Source organism: Nuphar pumila, chromosome 11 (assembly GCF_984573655.1).
Source record: "Nuphar pumila chromosome 11, dmNupPumi1.hap1.1, whole genome shotgun sequence".
In the NCBI taxonomy this organism is placed as follows: Eukaryota; Viridiplantae; Streptophyta; class Magnoliopsida; order Nymphaeales; family Nymphaeaceae; genus Nuphar; species Nuphar pumila.
Genome location: NC_143259.1, coordinates 4010123 through 4036112, shown reverse-complemented (window position 1 = coordinate 4036112; position 25990 = coordinate 4010123). Strand labels below are relative to the sequence as shown.

Genomic DNA, 25990 nt, shown 5'->3' with positions numbered 1-25990 from the left:
TTTATAAAACAAAACCTAATACATAGTACTTTACAAGTAACTCTAATAGGTTACAAGTATTTACAAGTATGCCCCAATATTGGCTGGACATGTTACAAGTAGTTTGGATCCGGATCCGGATCCAAACTTAAATACAAATACAAATGCACGATATTGGCCCTGTCTAACAGTCCCCCTCAAGTTGTGCATGATTTCAAATCATGGACAACTTGCTCTTTAGGAACCAAAAACGACACTTTGTGAGTCCCTTAGTGAACAAATCAGCCACTTGGTCTTATGTTCTAACATAATGAGGCTCAATCTCTTTCTCTTCAATCTTTTGCCTGATAAAATGATGATCAATCTCAATGTGTTTGGTCTTGCTGTGATGAATAGGATTAAGAGATATTTGAATAGCACTTTGGTTGTCACAAAGAAAGAAACAACTAACAATCAGTTCCTTTAATTCTGTTAACAAATGTCTAGTCCATGTTACTTCTGTCGTAGTAGCAGCCATCGCCCTGTATTCGACTTCTGTGCTAGATCTAGCCACTGCCTTCTGTTTTTTACTACTCCAGGAAACAAGATTGGCACCGATGAAAACCCATATCCTGAAACTGACTTTCAATCATCAGGATCTCCGGCCCAGTCTGCATCTGAATAAGCAATGATGTCATGAGCATTATTCACAGATTTGCTTTTGGTATACAAAAGTCCATCCCCAACAGTACTCTTCAAGTACCGCAGTATCCTTTTTACTGCATCCATGTGCCCCGTCCTTGGCTCATGCATGAATTGAAAAACTTGATTGACTGAATATGTGATATTGGGCCTGGTAAAGGTGAGATATTGAAGCATTCCCACTAGACTCCGATATTTGGTGGGATCATGATACAAGTTTCCGTCTCGTACACTTAGTTTCTGGTTAATTACACTAGGAGTAGCAAGAGGCTTGCAATCTTTCATCCCACCATTTTCTAACAGATCCAGAGTGTATTTATGTTGAGTGTCAAAATAAGTTTATTTTCTTGATTATCCACCTCTACTCCAAGAAAGTACCGAAGATTTCCAAGGTCTTTCATTTTGAACCTTTGACTCAGAAGATCCTTAGTTTCTTGAACATGGTTCTCACTGTTTCCTGTAATAATTATATCATCAACATATATCAACAAGAAGTTAGTAAACTCCTTACCTTGAAGAATAAAGAGAGAATGGTCCAATTGTGATCGATAAAAACCATGTCTTTGAATTTCTATGGAGAAGCTCTCAAACCAAGATCGAGACGCTTGTTTCAGTCCATAGAGTGCTCGATTTAGTATGCATACATATTCCTTTGAATCTCCTTTTGTATATCCTGGCGGTTGTTCCATGTATACTTCTTCCTTCAAATCCCCATGAAGGAAAGCATTCTTCACATCTAGCTGACTTATTCTCCAACCATAATCTACAGCCAATGAAAGAACTATACGGATTGTGCCCATTTTCACAACTGGACTAAAAGTTTCATCATAGTCCTGTCCAAACTCTTGGGTGAATCCCTTTGCTACGAGACGAGCTTTGTATAGTTTAACACTTCCATCCGGTTTGTATTTGATTTTGTAGACCCATCGTGACCCAACAACATTTTTATTTGAGGGTCGAGGAACAACTGTCCATGTTTGACACTGGTACAAGGCTTCTATCTCTTCATTCATGGCTTGAATCCATTTTTTGGAGTTAATGGCTTGATGAAAATGTCTAGGCTTAGTCTCTTTCTCAATCTGTGATAAAAATAACTGAAAGTCCATGGTAAAATTCTCATAACTGACCCATCTTTCAATGGGATGTCGAGCTCTTTCAGATCGCCTGATTGAAAGTGCTACTGTATTAGATACTGGAGAAATAACGTCATTGGATGAATGAAGCGTAGGAGCTTCTTGTTCAATACCATCCGGAGTCAAGAGTGAGTCCCTTTCTCTTCTCCTATAAACTTGTTCAGCAAACTTGTTAATCTCTGGAGGATGTTCTATTTCAAGTTCTTGTATGCCACTGTTTCCATCTTGACAGGACATTCCTTGATTACAGGAGGAAGAGCACCCATTGTTTGTTTCAGGAAAAAGCTCTGCACTGAGCCATGGATCATAAAATAGCGCACTCATATTGGTTTGGGAAAAAACATGTTCTCCATCTCCAAAATCACTTTCATAAAAAACTACATTCCTAGATATCTTGATTCGTCTGCTGTCAGGATCATAACACCTGTACCCTTTGTGAGGGTCTGCATATCCGACAAATTTGCACTTTGATGCCTTAACTTGAAACTTATTTCGCAGAAAAGAGTCAATATGAACATAACACGTGCAGCCAAAAAAAATTAGTTCATCATAATCAGGCTGTTTCCCAAATAGGATGAAATAAAGAGATTTATTTTCTAAAAGCTTCATGGGCAGGCGATTAATAATGTAAACAGCAGAGTAAAAGGCCTCTGTCTAGAGTCCCATGGGAGTACGACTTTCGTGCATCATGCTCATAGCGCTCTCCACAATGTGGCGGTGCTTCCGTTCTGCAACTCCATTCTGTTGGGGCGTATGCGGACAAGATACTCTACGATTTATCCCACTATCTTGGAGATAATTGATAAAATCCCTAGAGTATTCCCCCCACCATCATATTGGAAATGTAAAATATTACAAGAAAAATGAGTTTTGACAAATGCATGAAAGCAACGAAAAATAGAGAAAACTTCCGATTTATTCTTCATGAAATATATCCAAGTAAAACGGGAGAAATTATCGATGAAGATAACATAATATTTGTTGCCAGAGTTAGAGGGATTAGGGGCTGGTCCCCACACATCCGAACAGACGATTTCAAAAGGCCTTGAAGCTCTCTCATTTATTGAATGGAAAGGAAGAACATGACTCTTACATATTTGACAACTTGAACACATTTTATTAACTGAACTAAGAATCAAGCTAGATTCAAGAATAAAACCATCGGATACTAATCGCTCAACAAAGACTTGACTACAATGACCAAGACGCGAATGCCAAAAATCAAGCTTATTACATTTATTTGAAGATTGCAAACTGAACACATGAACATTCTTTGACGACATAGACTGAGGAGAGGACTTCAAGGTAGGTCAAACACAAGTAGAAGGATCCTCCTAGAAGACATACATATTTCCCCGGCGTTCCCCTCTAGCGAATGTCTCCTTCATTTGTAGTTCTTTGAAACAGAAGACAGTAAATTCAACGGAAGAATTGGTATGATCAACAAGCTTAGAAACGAAAACAATATTTTTTGTAATATCTGGGGCATGAAGAACATTGGAAAGATGAAGTGGAGATTTAGGCAAGGGAATAGAAACATTTCCAATGTGTGTGATGGGTGTAATGAGATATGCGGAAGAATCCAAGAATGCTAAAGCATTCACTATGTCCCATACGGACAAATGCAACAAGCATAAGAGAGGAAATCCACTAAGGGATATATGAAAGGCCTTATAAAAAGGCTACACACATGAAAAATAATATCACTATTATTGAAGAGGAGCTCTCAAGAGCAATACAACATACAAGGGGGGTTCCCCCTATTTATAAGAAAAGGAGACCAAAGGGGCTCCCAATAGAGTCGTTGGGAGCCCCCAACGGTCACAATTGTGACCGTTGGGGGCCCCGACGACTCCATTGTGGGGCCCCTTTTCGGTATCCAAAATACATTTTAAAAAATAAAAAAACAAAAATAAAAAACAGCAAAATAAAAGAAATAAAACAAGTACCCCTATTGGGTACTTGTGAAATGACCATAATACCCCTATCGGGTATTATGGTGAATATACATCTATATTTATATATATATATATAGATGTATTATTACATATGTTTTAACAATGGGATGGTGTGACCCATCTCCTGTGACTATGCTACTTTTTCCAAAATAGGGAGTTAAAGTAGAGAATTTACCCGCATTACCTGTGACATGAGTAGTTGCCCCAAAATCAATATACCATACTCCTTTATAATCGCGTTTCAGATCAAGTTCGGACAACGTTGCCAAGAGAAGCTCTTTCACATCTCCACCAAACTTTGAAGAATTATCCTTGTGTCCTAATGAGCTCTCACCCTTTTGAAACTTTCCTTTGTTCTGCAGATTGTGCCAACAATTGGCTTTTATATGGCCTCGCTTGTTGCAAATATAACATGTGGGTACGTTTTTCATATTATAAAGAGGTGAAGCATTCGGGGTAGGCAATAGCCCATGCCCCCCTGGAGTACCTCGTCCTCGTCCTCTGCCGCAACCAAAATTATTATCACCACGTCCCTGACTAAAGGAAACACTAGTAGCAATAACCTGTCCACCAGTTTCATGTGACATCTCCTTCAGAGTCATCTCATATTGAAGTAATTTTGCTTGCAAGTCCTCAAATAATGGTAGATCAGGTAGGCATAGCAGTGAAGTCGAGAGAACATGAAATTTCGGTCCCAATCCATTCAAGGTTTGCCTGACCTTGTCTTTATCTATCACTTTATACCCTACAACGGCAAGTTGGTCACTGATAGTCTTAACCTTGTTCAAGTACTCCATGACAGACATGGAGCCCTTAGTTGGAAGTTGAAATTCACGCTAAAGAAAGGAAATTCTAGCCTCTGATATCTAAGAGTACGTCTTCACTAGTTTGTGTTAAAATATGATGTATATTTATATATATATATATATCTATATATATAGATTACGACACATACACATATATATAATATATATATGTCTATCTATATATATATATATATAAATATATATATATTTATTTTGTAAAACCCGATAGGGGTATTTCTGTCATTTCACATGTACACGCATATCTTTGATATGCTTTCTTTTCTTTCTTTTTCCTTTTTTGTTTTTTAGTTTTTCTTTTTTATTCATTTGAGAGGGGTCCACATAGAGTCGTTGGACCCCTCCAACGGTCATAAATATGACCGTTGGAGGGGCTCCAACGACTCTATGGGAGCCCCTCCTTGGGTCCCTTGCTGTGTATAAATAAGGGGCACAGCCCCATGTATTTCTTAAGCTTCTTGTGAAGCATTCTATGAAGTGAAATATATTTTTTACCTTTTTTTGTGCTTGACCACTTTTGTGGTTTATTTTGCCCTTTTGTGGCCTCTTGTGTATGTGCGTGCTTCCGTGCTTTCGCTTGGAGACTTTGCCCTTTTCATTTGGCACTTCATTACATGGTATCAGAGCCTTGGTTAAGAAGGCTTCATCGGATCCTCCCTTGACAAGTAATAACTCTCCTCTCTCTTGTCTTATAAATTCTTTTTCTATAAATGGCCAACAAAGATGCAAAAATCGATCTCTCATTCAAATTGGATGGGACCAATTACCGCATGTGGGCGGCCGCTATGGAGAATAATCTCAAAGGTAAAAAGCTTTGGGGTTACGTATGTGGAACCATTCCGGAACCACAATTGAAGTTAACTAAATTTGGAGGAGAGGAAAAAACCTTGAACGAAGAAGAAAAAGAAAAGGCTATTCTTGATTATTCTTCTAAAATGGAAGATTGGGAAAGTGAACATGCTAAAATCTTAGCATGGTTCATGAATAATGTCGAATTGAAGATTTGTGTAAACCTTGCAAAATTCAAAAAGGCTAATGAAGCATGGTTTTTTATGAAAGGCATGTACACCCAAAGAGACCTTGCTAGGCATTTTTTTTCTACAAGAGAAGGTAAGAGCTATCAATCAAGGTGATATGAGCATTAGGGACTACTATAGTGCCCTATCCTCTTTATGAGATGAACTTGTCCTTCTCGGACCGCAATGGGAAAGAAGTGTTATTGCTATGAGACAAGAGCAAATGGAAAAAGAGAGGTTCTTTCAATTTATTCATGGGCTTCGTCCCGAATTTGAACAACTTAGAGGATCTCTACTTCATAGGGCCTCTACTCCTCTAAGCGATATTTTGGCCGATTTATGTCAAGAAGAAACCTGTTTGGCCTTGAAAAGAGATGTTGATGAAGTGCATGCCGTGTCTAGACCCGGCAACAATGTAAGATCATATAAACCACCACATTTTTGGAAGAATAATGGTGGTGGAGGAAGAAAAATCATTTGTCATAATTGTAATGAACCGGGCCATATTCGTCCCGATTGCCCTAGATTCAAAAAGAAGGTGGCTTCCGTGGGAGAAACTCCTTCAATCATCAATGAAGATTCAAAGAAGGATGGTGACATAAAGGAGTCCATCGCTCATCTAACCGAAACTCTTCAACAATTTATAAAGATGAACGCCTCTACATCATCCTCTTCACCTTCCACTTCCGGTGCAGCCATCTCCTCTTTTCCAGGTATGACTTCTTGGATTCTTGACTCGGGTGCCTCTTTCCATATGACTCCAAATGCATCACTTTTATCAAAACCAAGTCTCAATAAATTTAAATCATATGTATCCACCGCCGATGGAACATCTTTAAATGTTGAAGGCATTGGAAACCTTGAGAAAACTTATGACCATAACAAAGATTTTTTTGTTCCCAAAATCCGAATTATTCCAAAACTTAATTTAAATCTTTTTTCCGTCTCTCAAATTACCGATTTTGAATATAATGTCTCGTTTTCACCAACCCATTGCTATGTGCAGGATCTCGGGTCCGGGAAGCGGATTGGGCAAGGCCATAGAAGAGGGGACCTTTACTATATGAATTTTTTGTCTTTGCCATCCAAATCATTTTGTAATCATGTTCAATCCAAAGATATTGAGACTTGGCATAAGAGACTTGGACACCCTAGTATTTCCAAGTTGTACCTTTTTCCGTTTTTGGAAAAATTTTGTAATACAAATACATTTACATGCAATGATTGTATTATTGGGAAAATTCACTCTCTTCCATATTCTCATAGCAATTTTGTGTCAAAAATGCCTTTTGAACTTGTGCATTCCGATGTATGGGGACCGGCACCCGTTATGTCCAAAGGGGGCTTCTCTTACTATGTTTCTTTTATTGATGATTTTACTAGATACATATGGGTTTACATTATAAAAAATAAATCTGATGTCTTCACTAATTTTAAAGAGTTTCACGCTCTTGTTCAAAATCAATTCCAACACAATATAGCCACTTTTAGATCCGACTCAGGAGGAGAGTACATGTCTAAAGATTTTCAAAATTATTTTAAAACAAATGGAATTTTGCACCAACGATCTTGTCCTAAAACTTCGCAACAAAATGGTCTTGCGGAATGGAAACATAGACACTTAATCGAAACCACAAGAACTCTTCTTGTCTAAAAATGTTCCTAAAAACTTTTGGGCCGAAGCTCTTCTCACCGCAACATATCTTGTGAATCGTATGCCCTCTTCTTCTTTAAAAAATGTTTCGCCCTTTGAAAAATTATTTAAAATTACTCCAGATTTTAATAGACTAAGAATCTTTGGATGCAAATGTTTTGTACTTAGTCTAGGACAAGATAAGTTGCCACCTAAAGCTATTGAATGTGTGTTCATTGGCTATGGTGAGAATAAAAAAGGCTATAGATGCTATGATATTCGAAACAATAAATTCTATGTGTTGAGAAATGTAAACTTTATTGAAGAACAAAATGGTTTCGATATCCACACATCCAAGGAAGACATCGATTATTCTTTTCTATTCGACTTAGCTCCTAGAATTGAATCCCCTGAGGCAATTACTTGTGATACTAGCTGTGATGGAATTTTACATTATAATGATAATACTTCCCAAAATGAAAACCTTAATGATATAAATGTATATACCCGACGGATAGGAAATGAACATCAACCTGCTATTGACAGATACTCTCAAGAATTCTCTTTAGAAGAATCTATTGATAACAATCCACCTAGGAGATCTTCTCGTACTAGTAGGCCACCACAAAAATTTGTGTCTTATGAATCTTTTTCTCCGAATTATAGGGCTTGTCTCATGTTAATACATTTGTATCATGAGCCTACCTCATTCAAGGAAGCTAAAGATCACCTACATTGGATTGAAGCTATGAAAATTGAATTAGAGGCTCTTAACAAGGCCCAAACCTGGAGCATTATTCCTCAACCTTTCGGAAAAAAAGCAATTGGGTGTAGATGGGTATATAAAGTCAAAACCAAATGTGATGGGTCTCTTGAAAGATACAAAGCTCGTTTGGTTGCAAAAGGCTACGCCCAAGAATATGGGATTGATTATGAGGAAACCTTTGCTCATGTAGCCAGAATGACTAGTGTACGAACCCTAATTGCTTTAGCATCCGTCAAACAATGGCCGATATATCAACTTGATGTTAAAAATGCGTTTTTAAATGGAACTCTGTGTGAAGAAATTCTTATGGACCCTCCGCCGGGTCTTGAAATTGGGAAAGGTAATATTCTAAAATTAAACAAAGCTCTCTATGGTTTGAAACAAGCACCAAAAGCTTGGTATGATCTTTTTAACAAAGTAGTTCTTGATAATGGTTTCTCCTCATGTTACACAGATACTGCTTTGTTTGTTAAATCTTCTAATGAATACATAACAATTTTGTTATTATATGTTGATGACATGATTATCACAGGTAATGATAAGAAAGGTATTGATCTTATTAAAAATATTCTTAAGAAAAATTTTGATATGTCTGATCTGGGTTTCCTAAGGTATTTCTTAGGAATTGAAGTTGCATACTCCCCCAAGGGGTATGTCCTATCTCAGATGAAGCTTGCCTCTGACATTATTGCTAGGTTTGGGCTGACAGATGACAAAAGGGTGGAGACTCCAGAAGTGATCAATGCCAAGATGAGAGACAATGATGACACTCCTTTAGCAGACCCCACGCCTTATCGTCAATTGATTGGATCCTTAACATATTTATCTATCACCAGGCCTGACATTTCACATGCAGTTCATAGTGCAAGCCAATTTCAGACTGCTCCTACCACTACTCACATGGCAGCAGTAATGAGGATTATCAGATACTTAAAAAATTCCATAACTAAGGGAGTATTCTTATCCTCTTCTTCACCTCTTACATTACTTGCGTATACTGACTCTGATTGGGGGGGTAACCCCGATGATCGTATTTCTACCACAGGCTATTGTGTGTTTCTTGGGGAGTCGCTTATCTCCTGGAGGTGTAAGAAGCAGCGTAAAGTTTCTCTCTCGTCTACCGAAGCAGAATATCGTGTGATGGCCACTACCACAACTGAGATTATATGGTTAAGAAGCTTACTTAAAGATAAGGGTGTCTCATTCTCAACTCCTTCAAAGCTGTGTTGTGACAACAACAGCTCCATTTATATTGCTAGCAATCACACTTTTCATGAACGAACGAAGCATATTGAGATGGACTGTCATTTTGTTCGAGATGAGTTCTTACGAGGCACCATTCAACTCCCATATGTTCCTACCGAATATCAGTTGGCGGACTTCTTCACCAAAGCTTTGCCTTCGCCTCGCTTCTACTTCCTCCTTAGCAAACTCTCGGTGATTTCACCATGTGTTTGAGGGGGGTGTTAAAATATGATGTATATTTATATATATATATATATATATATAGATTACGACACATACACATATATATAATATATATATGTCTATGTGTCTATCTATATATATATATATATATTTATTTTGTAAAACCCGATAGGGGTATTTCTGTCATTTCACATGTACACGCATATCTTTGATATGCTTTCTTTTTCCTTTATTCTTTTTCCTTTTTTGTTTTTTAGTTTTTCTTTTTTATTCATTTGAGAGGGGTCCACGTAGAGTCGTTGGACCCCTCCAACGGTCATAAATATGACCATTGGAGGGGCTCCAACGACTCTATGGGAGCCCCTCCTTGGGTCCCTTGCTGTGTATAAATAAGGGGCACAACCCCATGTATTTCTTAAGCTTCTTGTGAAGCATTCTATGAAGTAAAATATATTTTTTACCTCTTTTTGTGCTTGACCACTTTTGTGGTTTATTTTGCCCTTTTGTGGCCTCTTGTGTATGTGCGTGCTTCCGTGCTTTCGCTTGGAGACTTTGCCCTTTTCATTTGGCACTTCATTACAGTTTGTCCCACAATTCTTTTGCTGAGCATTCGTCTGGAATCCCCACCAATACTTCTTGAGAGATAGTAGAGATAATAAAAGCAACTGCAGCCTGATCACACTTCATCCAAATCTCGTACTGGGGATTTGGAATTTGTTGTATAGAATCAGCCTCATTTCCATCCTTAGTTCCTTGTTTAATAAATTCTGGAGGGGCTGGGATTGATCCAGTGAGATGTCCAGAGAGACCTTGACTTTTAATATAGGGAAGAATTTGTCTTTTCCAGATCAGGAAATTCGAATTGGTAAGTTTTTCAGAAATAAGTTGACCAAGAAAATTAGATGAGAGAAATGACTGTGAAGGAGAATCCATGACTAAAATTTTTGGCGTGTGCAATCACGATGCAATAGAATAAGACTCGTCTCCTTTTTTTTATGATTGCACACAGCAGTAACGAATGCAAGTAAGCAACAACATAAATCGAGGATTAGGGAAGGAAAGCAAATCTAAACTCGATATGGAATCGTGAAACTGAAAGAAAAGGTTTTCGTGAAACTGATTTGACGTAAACCCAAATCAGTTTCAGGAAACAAAGGAATCGTGGATCGTGAAACAGGTTTATCCCAGTGAAACTGGTTTGAAAAACAGACCCAATCTAGTTTCAGAGAAATGAAGATTAGGGAATAAATTTAACGCAAATCAGAAGGGAGTAATCTGGAGAAAGAAATAGCAGATGGGGAATAAAAGAGGATATTTAGAAAGGGCAAGACGCAGAGCAGTGAACAGGTAGAAAAGAAATAAGGAGGGGAATAAGATCTCTTAGAGACGTACCTGTTGGAAAAACCTTCAACCCTCGGATCAGAGCTGCTCTGATACCATGTTAGAATTCTCTAAAACGATGAACAAGAAACTGCAGAGAAGAAAGATAATGGGACTGCAACTACTCACGTTTTTCCAATTGAAAAAATCGTGATCTCTTCCTTTAGTTTATAAAACAAAACCTAATATATGGTACTTTACAAGTAACTCTAATAGGTTACAAGTATTTACAAGTATGCCCCAATATTGGCTGGATATGTTACAAGTAGTTTGGATCTGGATCCGGATCCAGATCCAAACTTAAAATACAAATACAAATGCGCGATATTGGCCCTGTCTAACACTTTTTCCCTTTTTCCTTTTAAGGACTAACATCTATAGCTTACAACAAAAATCCTTAAAGTGATAGCCCAGTACGTACATATGCTTTAACGTAATTGCTAGTCCATAACACTAGTTCCACATAACTCTGTGTAAATAAAGAATTAATGACAACCACTAGGATGAGTTCAAGAATTTTGGTTAGTTAGCCACAGTCAAAACAACAGAGCCTAAGATTTGGCAAATTGCCGTTCAAACCATACAAAAAGCAAATAAAATGTTGTGAAATCCACACATGAAACTTTTAACTTGATCATGGTCATGAATTGTTTACTTTTGAATGTTCAAATTGTTAAATTATATATATATATATATTCTTTTGATGTATATATTTTTTATTTTTTTTATTTTTCTTTCTTTTTATTTTATTTTATCTAGTTCTCTTTGAACTTGAACTTTGTTCTAGTTCACTTTTTGAACTAGAGTTTGACTAGTCAACACTAGGTTGGAGTAGCTCTTTGGAGCTCTCCTCTCCCTTTCTTGTATATAAATAGGGGTGATCCCCTCCTAATGTAATTTAAGAATGCTTCTTGCATTTTTGTGAGGTTTCAATAAATTATTATTTTTACATATTGTGTTTGCCCTTTGTGGAATTTGGGAGTGTGCCCATTAGTGGCTTTTGTGATTATGCACCTTGTAGCCCTTTAGTGGCATTGTATTTGTCCACACTTCATTTCATTACATGGTATCAGCTAAAGGTTGCTCTTGAATCCTTGAAGATTGCTGCCTGGTTTTTCATGCTTGTGAGAACAAGAAAAGTACCTCTTGCTCCTTGGTGATTCAAGTGGTCATGTGACAGTGCTTTTGAAGACAAGAGTGGCTCATGGTGTGGTGCACGTGTTTTTACTTCTTTCTTCTATTTTCTTCTTTTTTCCCATCTTCTTTGTATCTCTCTATCTCTTTTACTCCTTGTAAGAATGGACGACCATGAAAAAGTCACCATTACACCTATGAAACTCAACGATACTAATTTTGTAATGTGGTCTTCAATTGTGAAGCACCACTTTTAGAGAAAGGGTTGTAGGGACTAGTGGATGGTTCTGATCGAGAACCTAAACTAGTTCTCACCAAGATGGAAAGCGAAAAAAAATATCTCTCATAGATGATGAGAAAACCAAGGCTTTAGCCACTTATGAGAGAAAGTGAAAAGAATGGAGAATAGGACATGACAAGATTATGGCTTATTTTGTCAATACCATGGATCTTAGTAAATGCTCTAGCCTTGTCAAATTTGAGCATGCCGATAAGGCTTGGGAATACCTTAAGAATATGTATTTCATTAAAGATATTGTCCATGTGTGCAATTTACAAAACAAAGTTCATACCAAGGTTGTCAAACTAGGAAGCGGAAGTGGGAAACGAAACGGGAAGTGGAAGCGAAAAACAAGGCATTTTGAAATTTATAAGAAACGGGAAGCGAACTATCAATTTGAAAGCGAAATATAAATAAAAAATAAAGCAATATGGTAACTAAATAGGAATCAAATAAGAAGCAAATAAAACCTAAAATAAAATTGATTATTCATATATTTCATGATTTTTCAGTAAAAGAGTTAAATTTTTGTTAAAATCTAACAATGATGGTTACCAATTTAGAGAAAGTACATGAAAAGTAAGTTATAGGAAATACATGAAAAACATGAAAAGAAACGTGAGAAAAGCATGTAGAAAACATATACCGTGTGTGTGGGGGAATCGAGATTCCTATGAAGTTTCGGAAGCGAGGCGTATCGTTCTTTCGAAGCAAGTTTCCGGAAAGCACGCTTCCCACCTACCTAAGAAGCTTCCGGTAACTCGGGTTCATACTATGACCGAAAAAGACAAGAGTATTAGATAATACTAATAATACCTTGGCCGAACTTTGGAAAGAGTTATATCTTGTTGAGCCTAAGTGGCATTCTCCCGAAAACATTGAACTTCGCCAAAAACAACTTGATGCGGAACATTTCTATCAATTCATTAATGGATTGAGACCAGAATTTGAAAGTATCAAATCGGCACTCTTACATAGAGGCAAAATTTCCTCTATTGTTGATACTATTGAAGAGTTAACTATGCAGGCGCACGCATAAACCACCCCAACGAAAACAAGTGAATGAGTATGAAAATAAGCTTTATTGGAAGCAAAGCAATGAGTATGACAAGAAAAAAAATTATATGTCATAATTGCCATGAACAAGGTCACATTAGACCTCAATGTCCAAAGTATAAAAGGAAAGAAAAGAAGGTGGCTTTGGTTGACTCTCTTCAAGAATCCAATGACAAAGCTCATGATGCACCCGTATCTATGTCTCAATTAATGAAAATTCTCCAACCACTACTCAAAGCGGCGTCTTCTTCACATGAAGCATCCACTGGAGCTGCAATCTCATCCTTCACTAACCGTGGTAAAATTCTTTGGCTTCTTGATTTTGATGCTTCTTTTCATATGACCCCCCAATAGTAAGATTTTATCTGAATATCATAGTAACTCACGCGTGTCAAATGTTTTTATAGCTGATGGTATGAAATAAAAGGAGTAGAAAAAATTAAAAATATTTTGCAAAATTCCAAAATTTTTACTATTCCAAAAGTTAGATATATTCTCAAATTAAGTTTAAACCTCTTATCAGTTTCACAAATTTCTGACTATAGATGTAATGTCTCATTATCTTCTAATCATTGTTTGGTGCAGAATCGCCAATCAGGGAAGCTGACTGGGAAGGCCATAGAGAATAAAGCCTCGAATATATGGATTTTTTTGAAAATACCCAAGGATACTTTTTGTTATAATGTTCTGAAATTATATTTGGATTTATGGCATAAAAGACTTGGCCATCCTCATGTATCTAAAATCCAATATTTTTCAAGTTTGGAAAAATTTTGTAATTTTGAAAATTTTACTTGTAAGGATTGTATTCTTGAAAAAATGAAGAGATTATCTTATGCAGAGCAGGACCGGGCCCAATTTACATAGAGTGACCCGAGCAGGTCCATGGGTCTGGACTCCCATGGGACGAACGATCGGACCCAAACAATGGATCCGATCGCGAGTCTGGTGCCCCAGCGCAAGGACGTGGTGCCCTGCGTACCTATTCAAGGCGAGCTTAGGCTGGAAGCAACACTGCACAGTGCCAACGCCCCGATCCACCAGCAGCAACGGGTACAGCGGCAACGAGTTGTCTCGGGTCCAAGAACTGGACCCGAGACCCAAATCCAGCCAGGCATTATTAATACCCTGCCTAGGGTTTCGTGAAGGACAGAGAACATTGAAATCGCAACATCAGTTTTTTTTTTCTTTCGGCAGTTTCTTTTCTTTTGACATTCGTTTATTCCATTGGCTTGCGTTGTTTATTTTTACGCCCTGTTAGTTCTTCTTTCCAATTGTTTTCATCGACTGCTTAATTGAAATAAAGAAAACCATACAACGCCACGTTTTGGGTGGCTATCTTTCTACTTGTTATTGCACGTTGCACAGTCAGGAGGATAGTGCCAACCATTTCAGCAAACCGGATCGTCGCAGTCGACCTCCCTCCACTGCATCAAAGTGGTATCGGAGCCCAGGTGTCCTCCTTCGGCAGCGGGATGGCTCAAGAGGCGAGTCACAATCCTACCAGAGGAAAAGAGCGGGAGGGAACCACCGTTGAAGATCCGATGCTGCGGGTGCTTGACGCAGTAACTCAGATTCAAGAAAATCTCCAACGCATCATCAAAGAGGTCGCGGGTTTGTCGAGACGTGTGGATGGGATCGACGAATAGCTCGGGGCCATCGAGTCGTCTGGGGAAGCGCGTGCGGCCTCCATGCAGAAAACGGGAGCGAAAGTGGGTGACGGTGCGGAAAATCAAATAGTTGTCGCTGCAGCCGAATCCGGCCAACCGAATCCTCATGGTCGCACCACTGCCCCGAACCTGGTACTTCCCCTCTCGACAGACTCGGGTACGGTTGCAAACCAGCCCCTTAGTGCCTACCAAGCCAAGCACGGGGCTCTGGCCGTGCCTCCCAGCGTTAGCTGGGGTGCGCAGGCCTAGCCTCGTGCCCCAGTACCTGTGCCGCAACCTGGGTTTGGCTCGCCAGGTCCCAGCGTGATGCAGGGCCCGACTGCTGTCCCAGCCACGTCTGCCCGAGCAGGGACCGACCCGGTCCACTGCCCCGAGCCTGCGCGTGGGGGCGTTGTCACAGGCCCTCCGCGTGCAGGGGGTGGCGGTACCCTGTGGGTGGGTCCGGACCCGAGTTTGTGATATCGGGCCCTCGACCCGGGTCACAGGGACCATCCTTTGGGTCCCAGGGAGCGGGTCCAGGCCTAGAGCTCATGTACCCGACCTACCCAGTTGGGTCTGGTTCGCGGGTCGCCCCGAACCAGATCCAACCTATTCATTTTGATCCCCAATTCAGATCCCCAGCCGACCCAAGCCCATATCGAACCTGGACGAAGCTCTAGTTTCAGTTTGAGTCGGATCAAAACCAGACCCATAATCATATGGATCGTGGATCGAGTTCAAACCAAGTCTTTTATCCCCACAACTCGATCCCCGATCCAGCCTACCCAAATCTAGGTCCGACGAGTAGTTTAGGAATAGACCTGATCCATATCAAATCAGACGAATCAGCCCAATATTATACCAACCAGACCCAATTCCCGAACGAGAACCAACCCATTAACCCGTCCCTGATCCAGAACCCCGTAACAAACCTGATCCACTGCCCCTACCCCAATCCAACCCATAACCCAGACCCATATTATCTCGTTCCTACCCACCTAGAGCCTGAAACCCGACAAACCCATCCACCTTACTTAAGACCTCCTGTCATCCCGGTGCCACAATGTCGGCCACAGATGGCTTCCGCCCACGGGCAAGCTAGACCAAGGCAGATTCAGCAGGGACCGGTGCGACCTGAGCGTCGACCACACGTCGTCAAAGTACATCAGCACCAGCAGCCAGGCGAGCAGAACCGCGATGATGAAGCAGTGTGGGATGATGATACTTTTTGGAACGAGTACCCCGCAGGCAGGTCGGTTCGATGCGGAGCAGTTCTTCGACTGGTCTTATGTCGTCCAGTTATTCTTCGACTACCATGGTGTCGCTGAGCACCGTCGTGTCTCCCTAGCCTCTACTCGGTTGAGAGGCCTAGCGCAGACATGGTGGGTTGAGCTGCAGAGGTCGAGGGAGCGGCATGGACTAGAGCGCATACTGACTTGGGAGGAGATACAGCGGTTGATGAAGTCTAAGTTCGTGATGTCAGATCACGCTAAGAAGGCCTACAAGGAGCACCTGACCCTGCGTCAAGGCACCAGTACTGTGACGAAGTACACTGCTGAGTTCCATCGTCTTTCCCTACGAGTGCAGATCGAGGAGACCGCTCGCCAGTAGGTCACGAGGTATATTTCTGGTCTCCGTCCTGCTATTTCTAACGACTTCAGTTATATCACCGTCGAGTCATTAAATCAGGCAAGTAATTATGCCATGAATGTGGAGGAAAAATTGAAAAGGAGGCAGGAACATAGGACATCTCGTAGTGATCAGTCTAGTCAACCCAAGTCGAGTTTCCCAACCCGAGGAGTGAGCTCCCCTGGGAAAGAAGACTCAAAGTCCACCCCTAGAGTCGACCCTAGCAAGCCTGATCAGTCCGGACCTGCGTACCACACCAGATCCAAAGGTAAGCCCAGTGAGTCTACCATTCGTTGTTTTAGGTGTCAAGAGTTAGGTCATGTTGTGTCCAAGTGCCCCACTGTGAGCAAGACACCCATCTCACAAAGGGCATTGTTGAGTCAGTGTCCGATAGTGAGAGCGAGGGTGAGTCGCTTGTTAAGAGGGATGACGAGATGAAAGTCGTAAAGTTCGATGGCAGCATCGAAAATTTGTTAACCATCTGTCATGTTTTGACCACATCCCGAGAATTGGCCCCGACAAAATGGTTGCAGAATAATATTTTTAGAACCCGGTGCAACTGTGAGGGGCGCGCGTGTGATGTTATCATTGATATCGGGGTGTGCAAGAATATGGTGTCCGAGAGTGTCGTGTCCACCTTGAAAAAACGGAAAAACTGTCCCAACTTTATAAGATGGCATAGTTCAAGAATGGGAATAAGGTACCCATCACCCTGCGTTGTCTAGTTCGGTTCTCTATGGGGGAACATTACCACGATGAAGTGTGGTGTGATGTGGCCCCTATGAGTGTGTGTCATATCCTTTTGAGACGTCCCTAGTAGTTTGATCGTACGACCATCCATGATGGTTGTAGGAACACGTACACATTTATCTTTAAGGGTCATAAGATAGTTCTTCTTCCCACCAAGGAGACCGGGTTTCCCCGGCTCGCGGGCCTATTTTACCGGTCTTACCTCCTTGACCTTCCTAAAGATTGGCACGTTCCACCTATCTTCCATGTGTTTGATCTATATACTTACTGTGGAGACAACAAGTCGTCAGGGTCGATTTCTTCCCAACCATGGGAGAATGATGCAGAGCAGGACCGGGCCCAGTTTACACAGAGTGACCCGAGTGGGTCCATGGGTCTGGACTCCCATGGGACGAACGATCGGACCCAAACAATGGATCCGATCGCGAGTCTGGTGCCCCAACGCAAGGACGTGGTGCCTTGCGTACCTATTCAAGGTGAGCTCAGGCTGGAAGCAACACTGCACGGTGCCAACGCCCAGATCCACAAGCAGCAACTGGTACAGCGGCAACAAGTTGTCTCAGGTCCAAGGACTGGACTCGAGACCCAAATCCAGCCAGGCATTATTAATACCCTGCCTAGGGTTTTGTGAAGGACAGAGAACATTGAAATCACAGCAACAGTTCTTTTTTTTTCTTTCGGCAGTTTCTTTTCTTTTGACATTCGTTTATTCCATTGGCTTGCATTGTTTGTTTTTACGCCCTGTTAGTTCTTCTTTCCAATTGTTTTCATCGACTATTTAATTGAGGCTCCATTGAAATAAAGAAAACCAGACAGCACCACGTTTTGGGTGGTTGTCTTACTACTTGTTATTGCACGTTGCACAGTCGGGAGGATAGTGCCAACCATTTCAGCAAACCGGATCGTCGCAGCCGACCTCCCTCCACTGCATCATTATCATTTCATGAAAGAACCTTTGTTTCTTCTAGATCACTTGAGTTAATACATTCAGATGCATGGGGCTCAACACCAGTCTTATCCAAAGGTGGTTATGCATACTATGTGATTTTTGTTGACAGGTTCTCTAAGCATACTTGGATTTACTTAAACATAAATCTGAAGTTTTTACATATTTTTAAATAGCTCATAACCTGGCTAAAAATAAGTTTGGAAATGAGATTTCTATCTTTCGTACTAATTCAGGAGAAGAATTTTTATCTTAGAAATTTAAGGATTATTTAAATTTGCATGGCATCACAAATAAAAGATCTTATCTACACACACCACAACAAAATAGTTTGGTTGAACGAAAACACAAACACATTATAGAAACCACCAAAACCTTGCTAGTAGCTAATCAAGTACCTAAAGATATGTAGGTTGAAGCTGCATTGACTGTTGTATATCTCATTAATAGAATGACATCTTCTTTGCAAAACACAATACTAATTGAAAAACTTTTTAAATTAGTCATTGATTATTTTAGACTAAAAGTGTTTGGATCCAAATGTTTTGTTTTTACTGATAAAAATGATAAACTTTTTCCTTGTGTCATCCCTTGTGTATTCTTAGGTTACGCAAATAACCAAAAAGGCTATAGGTGCTTTAATTTTATAAATAAAAATTTATATGTTTCGAGAAATGTATTTTTCTTAGAAAAAAATGAAAAAAATCTTTGATTTTGAAAATACTAAGTAACTGAGTATTCCTTTTTATTTGACTTAGTTTCAGAACATAATGACTATGATCATGAATGTGACATTGATAATGGTGGAAATATAATAGAAGGTAACCTTGACAGTGATCATGATGATGTGATTGATGAAGAGCAAACCCATAAGGACAATAACTATTTGCAATACTCTAGGCGTAGGGATTCAAATCACCCATGTGCACTGGAAAAATATTTTGATCAGTCTAATAAACAAACCAGAAGGTCATCTAGGATCTCTAAACCACCTAAGAAGTTTGTGTCCTATGACTCCTTTTCTCCCAAATAGAAGACATTCATTGCATTAATTCATTTATATATAGAACCCTCAACCTATGCTCAAGCCAAAGAACATTCTGAGTGGGTTGAAGCCATGAGGGTAGAATTGGAAGCTCCAGAGAAGGCTAAAACTTGGATCATTCAAGATATACCATAAGGAAAGAAACCTCTTGTAGGTGAGTATATAAGGTTAAAACCAAGAGTGATAGAACACTCGAAAGATATAAAGCCATATTAGTCGCCAAGGGACATTCCCAAGAATACGGCATAGACAACGAAGAAAACCTTTGCTCTTGTTGCTAGAATGACGCCTCAATTAGAAAATGGCCTATCTTTCAAATGGATGTTAAAAATGTCTTTCTTAATGGAAACCTAGTTGAAAAAGTTTATATGAAGGCACCACCTAGTATACATATTCCTAAGGGTAAAGTTCTTCGTCTAGATAAAGCTCTTTATGGCCTTAAACAAGCACCTAAAACTTGGTATGATAGGTTTAGTCAAGTTAAAATTGTTATTGGTTTCAATCTTATTTGACTGACATTGCCTTGTTTGTTAAGGTGTCTAATGCAAGTATAATTATCCTTCTCCTCTACGTGAACGGCATGATCATCACCAGAAGAGACAAACAGAGAGTTGAAAATATTAAAAAGCTTCTCAAAAAATATTTTGAAATGACTTATTTGGGGTTTTTAAAATATTTCTTAAGAATTGAAGTTGCTTGCTTTCTTAGAGGATATCTGTTATCTCAATCTAAGTTTGTTTTATATATTGTTTCCAGGTCTGGCATTACGGATGATAAGAGAGTTGACACTCTAGAAATTGTCAACACCAAGATGCGAATTGACGATGAAGAACCTCTTGAAGATCCTACTCCTTAGTAGGACAACTTATTGGAGCTCTTTCTTACCTTTCAAACACTAGACCTGATAAAAAACACGTTGTACACATAGCTAGTCAATTTCAGTACACTCCCACTTCTGTTCACATGGAAGCAATTTTGTGTATTATTAGATATATCAAAACCTCTCTCTCGAGGGCTCTTCTTGTCTGCTTCTTCTACATTAGATTTAATTGCTTATATTGATGCTGACTGGGGAGGTGGTCCAAATAACAAACACTCAACCATTGATTTTTGTGTTTTTCTAGGTGAATCTCTGATTTCGTGACGATATAAAAAGCAACAGAAGATTTCACTTTCGTCAAATAAAGCTGAGTATCGGGCCATGGCAACCACCACGATAGAGGTGGTGTGTTTCAGAAGATTGCTGGCAGATATGGGAGTTCAAATGACCAACGCATCATGCATGTGCTGTGACAATAAAAGTGCAATTTACATTGCTAGCAACCGCACTTTTCACGAACGCAGCAAGCACAAAAAAATAGATTGTCACTATGTTCAAGAGGAGTATCTACATGGAACTATTGATCTGCCTTATGTTCAGAATACTAGCTAGTAGATTTCTTCACCAAACCTCTCGTTGCCCCCAGGTTTCAATTCCTTTTAGACAAATTTTCAGTTGTTACACTGTAAGTTTGAGAGGGAGTGTTAAACTGTGTGTATATATATATATATGGTATATACATGTATATATAACATATATATGCACATATGAGAGTATGTACAAGTATTATATACATATATACATATGTGTATATATATAATTTATATATTCTTTTGATGTATATATTTTTTATTTCTTTATTTTACTTTATTTTCATTTTATTTTATCTAGTTCTCTTTAAACTAGAACTTTGTTCTAGTTCAGTTTTTGAACTAGAGTTTGACTAGTCAACACTAGGTTGAAAAGAGTTGTTGGAGCAAAACGTTGGAGCTTGCTCCAAGAGCTCTTTTGAGCTCTCCTTCTCTCCCTTTCTTGTATATAAATAGGGGTGATCCCCTCCCATTGTAATTTAAGAATGCTTCTTGCAATTTTGTGAGAATTATTATTTTTACATATTATGTTTGCCCTTTGTGGCATTTGTGAGTGTGCCCATTAGTAACTTTTGTGATTGTGCACCTTGGAGCCCTTTAGTGATATTGTATTTGTGCACACTTTGTTTCATTACACAAACCAACCAGAAGCTTTTCCAAATTCTAAGATGCATATTTCTCAACAGAATACAAGTAGAAATCAAAATTCCCAAGTTTCTTTACTAAAAGTCTGAAACTCAATAACGACTTACCTGTGATGCTTGTTCAACACCAAAAGGAGAACAGAGTTTTCCATAATGCAGACAAGATATTTTTAGCAAGGACAATAGCAATCGCAATGACTCGCCCTTTCTATAGTCAACATTATAAGATTCACAAGTGGCAATTCTTTCATCAATCCATTTATGAACATCCTTGTTAGCAACACTGCCACCAACTAGTGGACCAGGAAAAGACTGATGGCATAAAGTATAGAAATAATTGCATGCGCTGCTTCCATCACCAGATTTAGCTTTCACAACATCCATCAAGTTATGGACTGAAATCACGCCTCCTGCAGGATCCTTCACATAAAATGATATATAAACAGAAAGTATCAGCAGCTTTAAGCTGACCAAAAAATAAAAAGGACCAATGACAACCTAAAGTATGCTCTTAAGTTAAAAAAGAGTCCTCCAAGGTCACATATTGAGACAAAAAATGTAAAATTGACAGAAGTAGTTACGTGATTCTCAATCGCTGAGCTTCTGCCGAAAGGATCATTTACTTTCATAACCACAAGTCTTCCACCAAACCCAAATGTTACTAAAGCATGCAGAGGACGGCCGGATGATGTTCTCTCCCGAGAAGAACCATAGGAGCTAGACGAGTGGGAAAAGTCTCTCGTTTGGAGACAATTTGATTGTTGCTGATTCCCATAATAACTGTGGCTGTAATAGGCCTGATGATCCTGTGCAACATTTGACTGATTAACGCCATATGTTTTCTCAGGAAAGGAAAGACTTTGGTGATTTGCTCCACCGATGTCACTATTGTAACTGTTGTTTGCTTGCCAATAAGAGGAAACCATTTCTGGGGCCTCAGAACTGCTCTGTCTATCCGTGTAATATTTCATATCTACTGTTGGTCGAGACATATCCACTTGAGAAAATAGTTGTCCATTACTTTGATGGTAAGCAGAAATGTTTTCACAAGCACCACCAACAGAACCCCACTCGGAATACACTTGTTGTGAAGAACTCGGCGCTCGGTCATTGTGGGTATAGCCGCTGGCAGACTGCACCCACTCACTCCTTTGTTCCTGCTTGCGGTATTCTTCTATCTGGCCTTGTTCGTTAGATAGAACGGTAGCATTATTATTGTCCAAATGATTGCCAGAAGAAGCAGTATCAACCTGAGCTTGCTGGCCATATGACTGCTCAAAGTTACTAGCAACCATCTGTGCAGAGTCTGCAGACTGATCAAGTTGGGCATCCAGCTGATGCCACTCTTGAGTGATCGTGTCATAGTACCAGCCTGGGTAATCGGGGTGAAAATACATATTTGAAGGGTATCCAGTACTACCAAGAGAAGTTTCATTCCAGTTAGAAACACTCCCTCTTTTGCACTCCTCTGCTACAGTCTCCACAACAGACTTCGGTGTTTGCTGCAAATAAGAAATGTCTGATCCATGATCCAACAAGACATAGTCTCCAACAGCATTTTGAGGCCCATTTTCTTGAGAATTCTCCAGTTTATCTGCCAAAGGAGCATGAGAACCAGAAGCAGCTCCATCATAACCATCTATCTGACGCCACTCCCCTGTACTATAGTCATACCTCCAGCCCGGGTACAGGTTATCCCAATTCTCACTACTATACTCAAGCTTCTCATTTGTCTGGGCACCCTCTGTGCTATAAGCTTGAGCTTCCGCTTTGTAGTTTGTGTCCCAACCATTCGATTCCTTCTCAACTACATCCTTCTGAGAATCAGATACAAAAGAATTATCAAACACAACAGATGAAGATGAATGCAACCAAGCATTTGCATCATCTTGATGCTTTTCTGCATGAATAAAGTCGGTTTGAGGTTGCGATGGTATTGACGAGAACTCACTGCCATGATCCTCTCCAACCTGTCCAGCCTTATCGTTACCCAATTCAGCAAAGAAATCAGAATAAGAACCAAACCCACCAAAATCAATTTCAGCCATATCTGTATGGAAACTACTCCACTGAACTTCCTTCACGCTGGTCCTATCTGGTTGGCGTCCCTTATCAAACGAAAAACCAGGCTCGGAATCGTGGGAGTTGACCACTCCATCTGCAGCGAACTCCGCAGACACCACAGATGCCTTGGACTCAACGGACACATGAGAAACATTCTCTTCTGCAGCCTCACTGTCTTTCTCTGGTTCGAATTCAATCGAGTTATGAACATCGGAAGAGCCAACAACAGCCTTGTCAATATGAACGTCTGTAAGTTTTTCGGATTCGCTCAACGAAAGGCTTGCGAAGGAAGCGACAGCAGGCAGCCCCTCATTAAACCCATCTAAATTAACACCTTCCTGCAACCCAACTGTGGAAGAACCACTGATCCCGAACTCATCGTCGACAAGCTTATCGAAGAAATCTTCGTCTGTTTGATCCTCCATAAGAAATGGAGGAGTTGCCATCAAGGTATCAAAAAACTAACAGAAAACCTCCAAAGCCTTAAATCGAAACACCCAATTCTCTCCACCTACAATGATTCCTACTCACTTAGACAAAATTCTTCCGAACCAACCAAAATTCACATCAACCAAGATCACGAAACCCTTGGATCCGATCAAGAGAGACCAGTTCCACCCAGAACCCTAATCAAACGACATGAGCACAACCCACCAACAAACCGATACTCAATTCCCAAACCGCCCTCCCCATTCAGATCACCACGAAAGCCGAAAACCCTCTAATCTCCAAAACTCTCATCATAAATCCATCAGCAATGCAGATCCAGATCTCAAAACCACCTCTCTCACCTAAAATCTCAGTACCCACAAAGACCTACAGCACCAACCACCAGAGAGGGAGAAAAAAAACCCAAAAATCAATCACAATTCAAACCCTTTTGAGACCAAACACGCCCCAGAATCACACCAAATACACAACCACAAAACGCATTGATTGAATAAGAAACACTCACGCGACTGCATATCTAGGAAGAAGAAAAAAAAAACAGAGCAAAAGAACAACGAATTAAAAGGAAAGCGTAGATGGGTGTACCTAGATTATCAATGGCTTGTATAGAGAGAGAGTAACAGAAGAAAGTCAAGAAACCCTTAAGAGAGGGAGCAGATAGAGAGTGAGAGAGGGGGGGGGGGGGGGGTAGATTTTGTTTTCCCCTGCCGACATTTTACCACCCACGAATAAACGCCCTTGTCAAATTTGCCTTCATTTTTTTTTTGTTTGAGAGAGAGAAATGTGTAATAGAGTGTCTACTTAGTATACTTATTAGTAATAGTTTTTTTTATACTTATTTGTTTAATTATTTTAATGGACGAGATAGAAGAGCCACCATGAAGCTCCTCTTTAATGATTAGGGACTTGGGGAAACGAAGATCCAACCAGTCCTGTTTAGCGTGGGGATGTAGGATATGAAGTCGAGAATGGATAGGAGATGAAGGTGAAAATTAGAACCGGTATGGGATGTAGATAGAGATGGACTTACTCTTGCCCTGCTTTGCTCCGGGTCCTTATTAATAAAATTATTAATATATTTTTATTATATTATAAAATTATATTTAAATTTTATATATATATATATATATTTTTATTTCTAACTTTAAAGTTTAAACTTTAAACTGGAGATGGAGGTGAAAACCAAAACCCGTCACATAAACAGACCGAGAATGAAGGGCAAAATTTTAAGACAGAGCCTCGCCGCCCTCCCTATCAATGATCACCGTACCTCACTTTAAAGTTTGGTTGGTGGTGATAGTTTTAAGTTTGGTTTCTTTGTAAAAACATAGATGTTTTAGCCTTGGCTATGCAGTTTGGCTAGGTTGTGGTTATAATGACAAAAAATATCCTTGATATTTTGAAAATACCCAGAGACAATATTTTGGTCGTCATTTTAAATTATCAAAGTGTCTTAATATCATTATTTTAATGAAAATATCTCAATTATAAAGTGATGTTTATGTTAATATCAGCTATATCTTATCTAAAAAATGGTTATTTTATATTTTATATGCTTTATTTTTTACCTTCTTAATTCATTTAGTTTGTCAAGAAAACAACATTTTAATTTCTTGTGGGAATTTGGCTGTCGCTTCTAAACTTTTGTCACTATGGGTTTGGAGAACAAGTAGGACTTAACCAGGTTGGTTCAGTGGATATGAAAGTTGGGGACGGCTTAGATTAATATGCACATTTTTTTCTTAAAACCTGCTCTGAATTAAATGAGATAGCTAGATGGTTGGGTCGCACTATCATAATTAAGGGGTCTTGATTCTCATGCATCATGAAGGAAAAAAAAACAACTTTGGAGAATGCTTCTTCACCAACTGAGTGGACTTTGGTTTAGGCAATGTTGTCAGTATCGGTATCGGACCTGAATCGTTGGGCCACTGATTCAGTTGTATCTGATACTCAGCTGAATCGTTCTGCAAAGATAATAAAAATTTATTACGTATCAATCATAGTGTGACATGTGTTAAAACTACTAAAATAATTTTAAAATAATATTAAAATAATATTAAACATATTTTTGTATTTTTTATATTTATTAAAAAATAGCCGATTCAAGCCTGCCAGTGATACAGGTAGGGATG

General features: G+C 39.5%; 1 protein-coding gene across 2 annotated transcripts in view; it reads right to left on the bottom strand.

Moving 5' to 3' along the window:
* LOC149821680 (protein transport protein SEC16A homolog) overlaps positions 1-23982 on the bottom strand; it is a 30493-nt gene extending 6511 nt beyond the window's left edge. For both annotated transcript variants that reach the window (XM_089980646.1, XM_089980647.1), the window contains exons 1-2: positions 21923-23982; positions 21450-21761 (exon numbers count right to left, since the gene is read on the bottom strand). In XM_089980646.1, coding sequence (XP_089836772.1) covers positions 21450-21761; positions 21923-23851 — 2241 coding nt within the window. In that variant the 5' untranslated portion in view covers positions 23852-23982. The remainder of the gene's footprint in view (positions 1-21449; positions 21762-21922) is intronic.
* Between the last annotated feature and the right edge of the window lie 2008 nt (positions 23983-25990).